Genomic DNA, 13,003 nt, shown 5'->3' on the forward strand with positions numbered 1-13,003 from the left:
GGAAGGTGATGGACAGTACAAAAATCGCTCAAATGAAAGGATTATTGCTTTTCTTCCAGTTTTCCCCAAAACTGTTTTGGAGGAGGTTTTTTAAAGTATGATTGTTTGTTGTTGTTTTTTATGCTGGTGAATGTATAGGAATGCATATTGTGTTATAGTGCTTTCCAAAATTGGAAAGCAAAAAATAAATGCAATCATAGAGCCTGACCGATGCCTGATATCTAGTCAAATTAAATTCTAATCAATTTGTAAAACATGCCCAAAATAGGGATACCAGTTTGAAAGTGGTTAAAATTGGGACAAATCAGCTGCATACCGTAATTGCAGATACCGATCTAATAAAAATAGTCAAATGATGGTACTCTATGTATGATGATACTGTATATCGGTCAGGTCAGCAGGTCAGGCTCTACAATACAACACCCAATCACTAATCACAGACAAACTCACACTCACAGTAACATTCTCCCCGGAACCCGATACCACTCTCTCTCCTCCTTCATTTCTCTCCCCTCTCCTCCAGGTCTAAAATCTATAATGAAGAAAAATGGCGTTGACAAGCAGGGGAACAGGGGAGCCAAGAAAAACCTGAAATTTGTTGGGGTGAACGGAGGGTAAAGTATATATTTTTTAATTAACATCCCATCTGCATTTAGTCTAGTGTGTGCTTTGTGAGGAGGACGTCTGAATTTATAGTTAGTTGTGAGTAAGTATAAATCAGTGTCACAAAAATAGCTAATCTACAAGCTCACAACGCCCGTGCTCCAAGTATACTGTACTGTACATCTGGCTTGAGTGTGTCTGTGCTTGTGTGTTTTTCCATTGAAGCTAACGGCCCTCCAAACACCAGGGATTACACATTTTTACAGTTGTCAAGTTTCATTATGTACTGTAGCAGTCCCCACTCCCCAGCCCTAAGGGAGGCTGAGAAGGATTAATCAGTTAGCTAGAAAAATGTTAGTCAGTAGTAAGTAACCGGCAAGTAATCCCTGAAGGTGCATTAATATTAGGTGCTTCTGTGAAAAAGCATAACAAGAAATGGGAAGATAATCTTTGCCTGCAGTCTTAAAGCCCAAGTCACACCGAAGGGTCGGGAGACGTTTTTTAAGGTCAACAACACCAATGCAATGAGTTTATAGCAGAGGAGTGACGCTGGAATGTAAAAACTTTCAGATTGCTATCTGTGTTTGTTGTTTTTCTTTCCTTTTTTTCAAAATTACAATGTCGTTGATGAATAGAACAATCCTCAGCAATATTGTAAATACGTTAGTTTTTTCACTTTTTTTTCATCCTTTCATAATGCTTTCTTTTTCTCTCTCCCTTGAAGTGATTTTTCTGAAGTAAAGGTTGACAAGGAGTTGCAAGGGGAATAATTGGTGCGGTCATGGGTTTGAATCAGCCTCCTGTTGCGTTTCATCTTTTGCTTTCTACACTCTATTTCCTGCCTCTACCAACTGTGCTGTCCAATAATACAGCCATGACTTAAGTCTAAATGAGTATCTATGAGTATCATAAACACGCGCACACATAATTACGCACACATGCACCCAGGTTATACAGTACATGCACATATATCATATGCACATAGTCCTCTGAGGTCTGCTGGAATGTTGTGGCCACTGAGGTGTGTGTGTGTGTGTGTGTGTGTGTGTGTGTGTGTGTGTGTGTGTGTGTGTGTGTGTGTGTGTGTGTGTGTGTGTGTGTGTGCGTGGGTGTGTGTGTGCGTGTGCGTGTGCGTGCGTGCGTGCGTGCCAACATAGCATGAATGAGCAGCATTCAATAAGAGACTGATGTGATCGTTGACGGCCCACATATATATAGGCTCTTTCATACAGTATGTCACAAACACACGAGCACAGTGTACACATACTCACACATACTCACACAGGCAAACACTCACAACATCCACGCATGAAGTATATCACCTGCCTTCATAGACAGAATTTGCCGTTACTGAACAAGGTTGTGTGTGTGTGTGTGTGTGTGTGTGTGTGTGTGTGTGTGTGTGTGTGTGTGTGTGTGTGTGTGTGTGTGTGTGTGTGTGTGTCCATTTTGTGGATGTATGGGGCCACAGTTGTACTGGATCACTTTCCCATAATGCTTCATAAACAGGCTAATTGATCAGTACTTATTTATCTAGCCTTGACCTGTGTTACTTCAATGCTTTCCCGGTCATTACAACATATCTCACTGATGTGGCGTGTGTGTGTGTGTGTGTGTGTGTGTGTGTGTGTGTGTGTGTGTGTGTGTGTGTGTGTGTGTGTGTGTGTGTGTGTGTGTGTGTGTGTGTGTGTGTGTGTGTGTGTGTGTGTGTGTGTGTGTGTGTGTGTGTGTGTGTGTGTGTGTGTGTGTGTGTGTGTGTGTGTGTGTGTGTGTGTGTGTGTGTGTGTGTGTGTGTGTGTGTGTGCTTCACAGTGCCTGCGTGCGCTCTACATGCCTAATATTGAACAAAAATGGCACAACATTTTGTTGACCCTTATCTGAAAACACCGTTTTAGGGATAATGACGTTGAATGATAAGGGTGTTATTTTAACCCTGGAAGTGTAAAAAGACCCAGAAATTCAGTATTTCTGTGTACTAGGCATCTATTGGAAAGGGTTAAAGCGCTACAGAACAGTCAATGAGGATGTGAACAGACTATCCTTTATGTGTAGTAATTCAATGAATTTGCATTGGCCCACTGAGGCACTTAACCACTTAGCCAAAAAACAATTTATTTATTAAAAAAGAAAACAATCTGCAATCTTACTTTGAAGGTAAATAAGCAATTTTTGAAGGAGTTTCACCAGAAGGTCCCTGGTTCACGTCCGCGCCCCAGCCCTATGTGTCCAAGTGTCGCTGAGCAAGGCTATTTTTGGTGAAGAGATTTGGTGTAGAATTAAGTGGGAGGAAAAAGGAGCGGGCCAAGTATAGATCCAACTAAAGTATATTGGGTTTATTGATTGATTGATTGAATACTTTGAGTCACAAATGTAAACGGCACAAGGTACAGTCAGACATTTAGGCTAAAAGGATAACACAAAGGATAACACAAAAAGTATTAACAATATAAGTTAAAGTGCTACTGTGTCTCTATACTCCCCAGATATGAGACCACATCAAGTGAGGAGTCTAGCGGAGACGAGAAGACCCGGCAGCAGCAGCAGCAGGAGGAGGAGGAGGAGGAGGAGGAGGAGGAGGAGGACAGCTCTGAACCAGAGATGGAGCAGGAGAAGGAGCCTCAGGCGGCCGAGGAGCCCAGGGAAGCAGCCATGTTGCAGGAGGAGACGGCCGAGGCTCTGACCCAGGGAGGAGGTGTTGTGTCTGGGGAGGAGGCAGCTGAAGGAGGCCTGCAGGCTCCAGAGGGCAGCCTGGAGTTCCAGGAGGAAGGAGCCACAGGGTGAGACAGACAGACAGGGAAGAATATATAGATCACTGGTTCTCAAAGTGGGATCCAGGGACCCCTGAGGGGATCCTTGAAGGGGTTCTAGGGTGTCCCCAGCAAAGTAGCTAATATAGCATCATTACAATCACTTTAACCGCTTTAATACGATGCATTACATCTCACAGCGCAATGCGTTGTGATCTTGTAGATCTGCTATTTCTGAAAAACCTTTGGTTTTGGAATCTTCTCTTCTGGGGGTCCCTGGCACAAAATCCTTTCGGATGGGGGTTCTCGGCCTATGCATTTGGGGGTCCTTAACATGAACATGTTTGAGAATCACTGATCTAGATGACGTCTTGAGGTATGGGTTGTCAGCTAGAGACAATGCAGTGCTTTGTTTATGTCCAGCTGCAGCCTATAGGCTGCATGAGACAGGTGCTGAATGATGCTGCAATATTGTCCGCATGCACGCGCACGCACACACACACGCACACACACGCACACACACACACACACACACACACACACACACACACACACACACACACACACACACACACACACACACACACACACACACACACACACACACAGAGAGAGAGAGAGACAGGTGGCGAGTGATTGTTTAATAAAAAGCCCACTGCTCCATCTAATGTGTGGTTCCTATATGCCCCCAGCCTCCACATACCTGAGACAGTTGATTGACTCAGGGACCAGTGAAATGGACAATGCAGCTGGCCTTTTGGTTTATGGGGGCAGGATTGCGTGTGTGTGTGTGTGTGTGTGTGTGTGTGTGTGTGTGTGTGTGTGTGTGTGTGTGTGTGTGTGTGTGTGTGTGTGTGTGTGTGTGTGTGTGTGTGTGTGTAATAGTATAGTGGAATAGTATTCTACTATAGTAGAATTATAATAGAACATAAGGCCTTAGTCACACTCACAAAGCTCTTCTTACATTTCTACTGTATTTTACTGTAGACATGTGGGATTCATTTATACTGTATTTTACTGTAGACATGTGGGATTCACGAAACGTGTGCACAGTGAATCCATAGATGTATCACATGACCACCTGTTCGTAATTCAAAATCTCTCATTTGTGAATCATTTGCATAGATCAGTTCCCCATTTAACACATAACAGTCATGCACTGACTGGTAATGTTAACAGGAAGCAGTGCTACTCTGTCGTACTGTTGCTTGTGAAAAGAAACAGATCTACAAGCTGACAATGCTTTGCATTCCAATGCCTTGTCAGCTTGTACAGTATTGCTGTCAGGCAGACATTTTGTATCTCCATATTTCAACATTTTATGTTTTTTCTTAAATGAATGCCTGGCTGCTACATCATCATCCAAAAGTTCTGAAAATAGCAGCTCTACAAGTTCACAACGTGAACGATTTTGGATATACACGACAGGAAATATAAGCATAATATACAGTTCAGTCGCTCACTTTGTTCTGTCTTTTTGTTCAGAGAGCAGGTTAACCAGAACTTCATAGATGCCTGCGTTTATGTCAAGGACCGCATGGAAGAAGTTTCTTCTCCAGATAAGGAAATGGTAAGGATTCCCTCCATCCTTCTGATTGTTGTGAATTCTGTAGACTTGTGGTGTGTTTGTGTACATGCCATGTGCTTCTGTGCCTCTTTAGTAAAGTCATAGTAAAATAAATTAGATTTTACCATCAGGGTAAATGATTATTGTGTTTAATCGACAGAGAAGAGGGCTCACAGTACCATTGACAACATTCACATGGTATTGTGCCATTTAGCTCTCATGTCATATTCGACAGGGTGGGCATGACTCTGTCGTATTATATAATGGTAAGAGCAAAATAGCCACTGTGTGAATATGGTCCATTTCTTGTTTTAAACCTTAAAAACGTAGATAAAGTTTATAATATGCAAACGGCACTACAACTGTTAACCACTTGAACCCTAGCGTCCCTATTCTTGGAATGGCCTAATATGCGAACATTAGGCAAAAACAACACACATTTGGTGAAAATAGCTCCTAAATCTACAAGCTTACAACACTATAATTACAGTATGTCAGCTTTTTGGCGAGGAGATTTACGGACATATTTTCGCCAGTGCTTTACCCCTTATCCCTAAACTATTTTGAAAAACATTTTTGAATAGTTAAAATAGCCGATCTACAAGTTCACAACGTGTCGATGTAGATCGGCACATTCTTTAAATGTTTTCAAAATAGTAATTGTAAAAAAACGGCAAAGAAGTTTAGGATAAGGGGTATAGCAGGGCGAAAATAGTGCCCTTAGTGTAGAGGGAGAGAAGGAGGGGACCAAGTACAGAGCCTTGGGGGACCCCGTACAACAAAGCATATATGGTTTTAAGACTTTAAATGGTGGAAATGGAACCACAGACAACCATTAGGTGTGTATTGTCTCTCTCAGCGTCAGGTTCTGTTGGTGCTCTATCAGGAGTGGTTCAAAGTGTCCAGTCAGAAAGACTCCCTGGCCGACTCCGTCACCTTATACTTGCGACAGGTGGGCTTGACCACGCCCACTCTGCTTCCATACGTTGTTAACCTGACAGATGGCAATGGGAACACAGCACTCCACTACAGCGTGTCCCATTCCAACTTCCCCGTGGTCAAGCTGCTTTTGGATACAGGTGAGAGCGTGAGATGCATATAGACATACTGTACAGTCTAGTTGGGGTTAGGTTTTTGTCCTGATCCCAGTGTTTGCTTTGAATGTTTTTCAAAGGGAACGGCGCATATTTACAATATGCTACAAACGGCAGTAGCAAGGCGATGAGCTGTGCACGTTTAGCATTTTAATTTGGTCGCCGGCAGTATGCAATGTAAGAAACATTGATGTGCTTTTAGATGTCAACACGCTAGAGTCAATAACATCACCACTTGCATACACACAACTACAGCTGATGGAAGCACTGACACTGATCATGAATTGGAAATATATTTGGGGATTATCTTCCTCTGTGTACTGGTAGTGTGCACAAAAGGTTTGACACCATCACACCAACATGTCCAACAGTTTGTGAGATTAGCCTCGCACTATAGTGATGTGCGGGTCGACCCATAACCCTAACAAAAGATGTTTGTGTGCTTAAAATGTTTTGTGTGGTTATGGTTATGTATTTTAGTGGATGAAAATAGATCCATGCTCACAGATTAACAGACACACAGTTGATAATCTGTGACCATATTAAACACAAATGTATAATAGAGGACAATGAACACAAAGAAACATGATTCAACTACATGATTTTGCACTCCTGCTTACTCCTACTTCTGCGTACAGACTGTACTGTACATGTGCGGTGACAAACATTGCTTCATTCACAGAGATGCACAGTCACAAACAGTATTGTATATTATGTCATTCAAAACAGCTGAAAATCCTCCCATGCAGCACGTTTCTTGTGTGTGTTCAGGCTTATGTGAGACAGACAACGTGAACAAGGCAGGCTACACGGCGGTGATGTTGGCCGCGCTGACGGCTGCAGAGAGCCCTGATGACCTGGAGGTGGTGCTACAACTGTTGAAGCGAGGAGAGGTCAACGCCCGATCCAGCCAGGTACAGACAGTATGCACACAAACACACATACAGTACATGTGTTTGGGCGGATGGAGGTATGAATGGATAAATGGTGGCTCAGCAGGTAGAGCAGCAAACTGCTTGGGAATCTGAAGGTTTCTGGTTCTATGTCCGGCTCTTCCTGGCTTGTGTCGAAATGTACGCACGCACGCACAAACGTAGTCACCAAGAACAAAGCGGGACTTGCAACTCACTTTTGATGTTTCAGATTGGAAGCTTTCTGTCTAGCTGGAACAGATTATTGACAGTGTAGGACAGCGTGCAGGCATTAGAATGGGCAAGATGCCTGGTGTGGTAGTTGATGTCAGACATGGTGGTTCCAGCTTCTCCGAAACGGCCATCCACTGTCATGCACCACTGTGTGCTGACGTTACAGAGAATGGTGCGATAAACTTTTTTTTTTTTTTATCAGTCAGCAGAAGCTTCGTTCGCAAAAACACCTTGTTAATGAGTGAGGTCAGTAGAGAATCACCAGACACATTTAAGTCGAGAGGACTTGTGGCGCCACATGTGCGCCACAACAGTGGACGGAAAGGCGGCGTCTCAGCCGAACTCACAATTCGTTGAACGTTGAAGCAGAAGAGGCAGGGGAATTTAATTTGTTGCACCTACTATGGATTGTATAAAGGTGCATTTACATCCATAACATGTATTATGCACGTGCAATTGTACAGACAGACACCCATCAAATGTATGTGCTAAAATGGGCACACTCCCTTTCACAAAAACACAAATGGCCATGCGTTCTTGAATACATTAATTCTCCTCACCATGACATGCTTCTGTGGGCATGTCTGCAGAAAGGAATGTATTAGTCATAAGCCTGGGGTTTAGCATTAATCCACATCTGTAAAACTCAATTGACAGTGACCTGTACTCAACCTAGCAGCTAGTCATCATCACCTCGGCTCCACCTACATTGCTCTGTTCATTTTGTTTCAGCTTTTCTTTCTCCAGTTATCTTCTGTTTTACTCATATTTTACCCATCTTACTACTCTCTTGTCCCTCCTTCCAATCTCCTCCTAAATCACATTCTTCCTTGGCTTTTTTGCTTACCTATCCAAACCACATACCTGAATGTTTCCCTCTCTTTATCCAGGCCAGCCAGACCGGGCTCATGCTTGCAGCTAGCCACGGTCGGGTTGCCATGGTGAAGTTGCTGCTGAGCTGCGGTGCGGATGTCAACGCCCAGGACAGGGACGGCTCCACGGCCCTGATGTGTGCCTGTGAGCACGGACACGCAAACATCACCAGTCTACTGCTGGAGACCGGGCGCTGTGACACCAGTCTCACTGATAAGGTACACCGCTTTCCTCCGCGTAGAGTCAAATAGAAATGTGACTAAAATGTTAGGGAGGGACTAGTGGAGAAGAGAGTAGAACTAAAAGACAAGTCATTTTATGTTTGTGTAAAATCAGGTATTATGAGTGACGCCATCAAGGCCTGTCAAAATATTTTTTTGTCGACAAAACCCGCATATTATGTGGGCCTCCTGGTGGCGCTATAAAGAGCAGATGTGAAAAATTCCAGGCAAAGGTTTTTCCTTGGCCTCTAGGGAGTGTGCATATACAGTAGGTTTTACACAGATCGGTGCAGTTATAGGTAAAAACACGAATGGGCCAGTTATAGCGCCACCATGAGGCTGATTTGAGTGGCATTTCTTCCTCTGTCTAGTGGGAATGTGCGTGCAAAATTTCACACAATGTGTTCATGACACAAAACGGAGCACAACACAACGGAGCACAAAATCTGAAAGACCCGTTTTGTGTAATGGCTGTAGAGAGACTGTATACCAATTTGTTTGGACAAAATCTTTAGGTGTACTGGCCAAAAATGTGTTTTGCAAAAAGCGGCCTCCTGGTGGCTGCGATCAAGTGTGGCTGCAATCAAGCCAACGGTACCAGAGATTAGCTGTCCACAGACGGACACACACACACACAGACGGACGGACGGACACGCACACAGACGGACGGACGGACGGACGGACGGAGTGCAAAACATACTCTCCCCATGCCCTCCCCATGACGTGTATCAATTCAATTCAAAGGGCTTTATTGGCATGGGAAAACATACGTTTACATTGCCAAAGCAAAAGTGGTGGAACAATACAGTGTCACACAGCTGGATCACTGGAACTCCAGGGGGGGATGCATAGTATCGGGTTTCAAGCAGTGTTTTCTGTGCCACATGTGGAGGAGGCGGACTTATGTCACTGGAGAAGGAAAAAAACATGTACAGTACACGTGATGCGGAAATCCGCTGCGAGGAGACAAAATACCCCACCGAGCCTGCACCTGATGTACACTCGCTCTATGCGGTCTCGGAGAGCCACTCCTCCACTCGACTCCACTCTCCTCCTCGATGGAGCACTTTAACAATTGGAACGTTAACCATTTCCGGGTCACGCTGGAATGACCCCGAGTGACCGAGTGGGAGTGAGCGAGTGGCCGAGATTTTGGGTATTGGAATTTAGCCTATGCCTTCGGCTGGTGGAGACAATTAGCCACTAGTTGGGAGTTGGGACACTGCCGGTCACTATGGCAGCAGCCTCATTAGACTATGTTAATACTGTGGAGGGTTTCATGTTGACTTGAAAAGCAACACAGGATGCGGATTGTTCCAGACTAAGATCTTACTTCATGTGTTGTGGAAAGCAGGTTTTTATAAGATGTGATGATGTTGATATACTAGTACTGTGGATATTATAGATGGATATTTAGTACTGTGGATATTATAGATGGATATTTAGTACTGTGGATATTATAGATGGATATTTAGTACTGTGGATATTATAGATGGATATTTAAGGACAGTGGATATTATAGATGGATATTTAAGGACAGTGGGTGTTTTCTGTCATTGATCTTGTGTTATTGCGTGCTTTTGTTGAAGGGACTTTTCATCATTTAAATGTTGAAATGTTTTTGTTGATTCTCTTAATGCTATTATTACTGCACTTTTTGCGCGTCTTGTTTTTGTTCTATTCTTTGATGTTTTTTATTTTTATGTAAAGCACTTAAATAGCACTTATGTAAAGTGCTATAGTACATAAAGTTGATTATTTAACAAAACGTTGCCGGGTACCACAAAGTGTTAATCCGACCCTGGATAGGTAGCTCCTTAAGAGGGTAAACCACTGGACCCATGCTTTTGAGGCAGTTGCTGTTGAAGGCTCTTCAACTCATGACAATACTGCCACTTGCTGGATACGCAGCATAACTGCAATGTCTCTTCATTGGAGGCAATGACATGTGGCTTGTGCTTTGTCCCCACGCAGGACGGCCAGACGGCCCTGGTGGTGGCCACCGCAGCCTCCCACCAAGACACGGTTGACCTTCTGAAGGCCCACGGAGAGGCCAGAGCTTCTGCCTCTGCCACAGCCCTGCACTGAGGCACCCTGGCTCGTCTTCACCAGCCTCCTGTCACCTCTTACTCGCCAAGCCCCTCCCCCCCCTCTACCAAATCAAGTGAACACAGGCAGAATCCATCGCACTGCCAGGCTGCTTCTCTCTCTCTCTCTCTCTCTCTCTCTCTCTCTCTCTCTCTCTCTCATCCTAGCAGTACATCACTGCTAGGATGAGAGCGAGTGCTGCTAGTTGAGCAGCTGGGTATGTTGTCTTACAGAGTCTAAAGGGTGATTTATACTTGGTTGCACGCTGTGTCACACACTGAACATAGCCAATCTTGCTATTTTAGGTGGACGACACGTGCAAAAAGTGTAACTCAGGCATACTACACTAGTGTCAAAGATAATTTGACACGCACGCGCACACGCACGCACGCACGCACACACGCACGCACGCACGCACGCACGCACACACACACACACACACACACACACACACACACACACACACACACACACACACACACACACACACACATACACACACACACACACACACACACACACACACACACACACACACACACACACATATAAATGCATAATATACATGTGTATAATCCTGACTTCACAGCTGCTGCAGGAGCTTACATCCAAGCCTCAATCAGTAACTCTTTGCTTTGATTCTTGAGCTTCAAACAACATTTCCCCACCATATCTCTGCCAATGTTCCGTGTGGGTGTTTCTGGTGTCTGATCAGACTGCCAAAAAGGGATTTGCCATAGCAACTAGAGTGATTGACACGAGGAAGGGGTGATGTGTTGAGTGATGGGTGGGTGGATGGAGTGATGAATGGATAGCTGCTTTGATAATGATATCATCAACAGGCTCCTCACAAAACAATCTTAAAAGCACATGATCTACCTTCCAAATAGGATCATATTACAGAAAGAAAATATGTTTATCATTTTTTTTTTAAAATAACATTGACCTCATTCTTTTTATATTTGGACATAAGCCATTATTGGAATCACATAAAAATAAAATATATACAGAGTATAGAGAATGCTATTCTATCAAAGTATTATGTTATAAGATTAACACATGCGCAAATGTATATTTTCTATTGCACTTTGTTTTACTGTTTGTATTATAATTATTCCTGTCATATAATTGGTGTCATGCAGAAACCTTGTATAAAAACAAAACAATAATAAGCTGGTTTAGGTGCAAACCACCTTGTGTTTCCTGTTTTTCAATGATTTAAATTTTTGCAATGCCATAATTACTGTTTTGCTTACAGTATAAAAGAACAACAGAGGTTTCGGCAGGATGCCACAGATAAGAGCAGATCATAAAGAGACTCCCAGGTCTTCCAATAGGAAAACTGAAGAAAACTGCTGCATGCCAACAAACCGTTGCTTCCTCTGCTGGCTGTCCTATTGTACTACATCACAGTATGTTGTAATACTGCCTGTCACTCTCTCTCTCTCCTTTTCTGGACTTTACACAGGACCTTTGGCAAAGGTTTGATTTACTCGTGGCTGTGCAAACATGTTAAAGAAGTTGATTAAGAACGATCACTATGCTTTTGTCTAGACAATAATAATGTCAGTCCTGCCTGTCGCATATAAACTGTGAAGAACCTCACTAAACTAGATTTTTCGGGACTGGATCCAACAGTTTATCAGAAGATCATACTTTGTCACTGCAGTGCCTAGCACAGCCATGAAAACATCAGATGTTTGCCACAGTGAAATGTTGTGACCCTGTGTAATTAATCTTTACTCTCTTTCTTTTCTCCAATTCAAATAATTATAATGTGAGGCTGGTTTGCTTGCTCATTTCAAAGCTATTGTATGCAAATGCTACAAAGTGCACAAAGAATGTTAGGCTGGCTGTGATGATACATTCCAGAGAAAATGTAGCTAAACTTGTTATGGACCACAGGACCCTGCAAGCCTGTTGAAGCACACAATTTATAGTCAAATACAACAAATGTGTTTTTTGTTTTGACACCGCAAAAGAACTTGGATATGTATAATCTGACCAAAGTTGAGCTGAGTGACATTGTGTCCCTCTCGTCTTGTAAAAACATTACATTACATTTGATTTATTTATTTTTTTGGAATGCAGAGCAATATCATTGGAATACTACCTTGCCAATCATAAAACAAGGTGGTTGTTTGACTAGCCTTAAGAAGGCAGGCCCACATGTTAGGTGCTGTAATGATGCTGAATTCCATGGAGGGCAATCTTTCTCTCCTGTTTACCAGACATCTAGACCCATATTCATAAAGAACAAGACAGGAGTATCTGGAACCATGTTTACTACTTAAAGTTTCTTTCCAGTGACCTCAGTAACAATGCAATGCTTTTAAGACTTTGCCTGCAAATCGTTGGTTTGCCCTGTAGTATGAAATGGAGAAATGTACTGTATTGATAGTATATTTTACTTGACTAACTTCCATGGTTATTGTGACCATGCGATTAGCAAACTGTACTGTACAATACTTAAGACTCGATGAGCCATGGAGAATTTTGAGTGGGGCGATGGGGTCCACTGGAGGTGGGCTTTATCCTGTAGTGTAGGCAATATAGGGCAATACCACTCTGTTAATGTCTATGACAGTCCATTCAGAATCTACAAACATGAACACCTCTAGCTCTTCCAATTAGCTAGCTAGAAACCAAACAACCAAAGTTCAAA

The 13,003-nt window shown here is 43.2% G+C and overlaps 1 protein-coding gene across 7 annotated transcripts in view; it reads left to right on the forward strand.

Annotated features, from left to right (window-relative positions):
* kank4 (KN motif and ankyrin repeat domains 4) overlaps nucleotides 1-10,873 on the forward strand; it is a 94,280-nt gene extending 83,407 nt beyond the window's left edge. For 5 of the 7 annotated variants that reach the window (XM_080770703.1, XM_080770702.1, XM_080770705.1 and 2 more), the window contains 7 exons: nucleotides 524-614; nucleotides 3,087-3,380; nucleotides 4,836-4,920; nucleotides 5,777-5,996; nucleotides 6,783-6,925; nucleotides 8,047-8,247; nucleotides 10,225-10,873. In XM_080770703.1, the coding sequence (XP_080626829.1) occupies nucleotides 524-614; nucleotides 3,087-3,380; nucleotides 4,836-4,920; nucleotides 5,777-5,996; nucleotides 6,783-6,925; nucleotides 8,047-8,247; nucleotides 10,225-10,338 (1,148 nt within the window). In that variant the 3' untranslated portion in view covers nucleotides 10,339-10,873. Of the gene's footprint in view, nucleotides 1-523; nucleotides 615-3,086; nucleotides 3,381-4,835; nucleotides 4,921-5,776; nucleotides 5,997-6,782; nucleotides 6,926-8,046; nucleotides 8,248-10,224 lie in introns of those variants that run through there. The other 2 variants (XR_013964526.1, XR_013964527.1) reach the window with 2 other exon arrangements.
* The last annotated feature ends 2,130 nt before the right edge of the window (nucleotides 10,874-13,003 follow it).

Source organism: Protomyctophum bolini (assembly GCF_963924005.1).
Source record: "Protomyctophum bolini genome assembly, chromosome: 8".
Classification (NCBI taxonomy): domain Eukaryota; kingdom Metazoa; phylum Chordata; class Actinopteri; order Myctophiformes; family Myctophidae; genus Protomyctophum; species Protomyctophum bolini.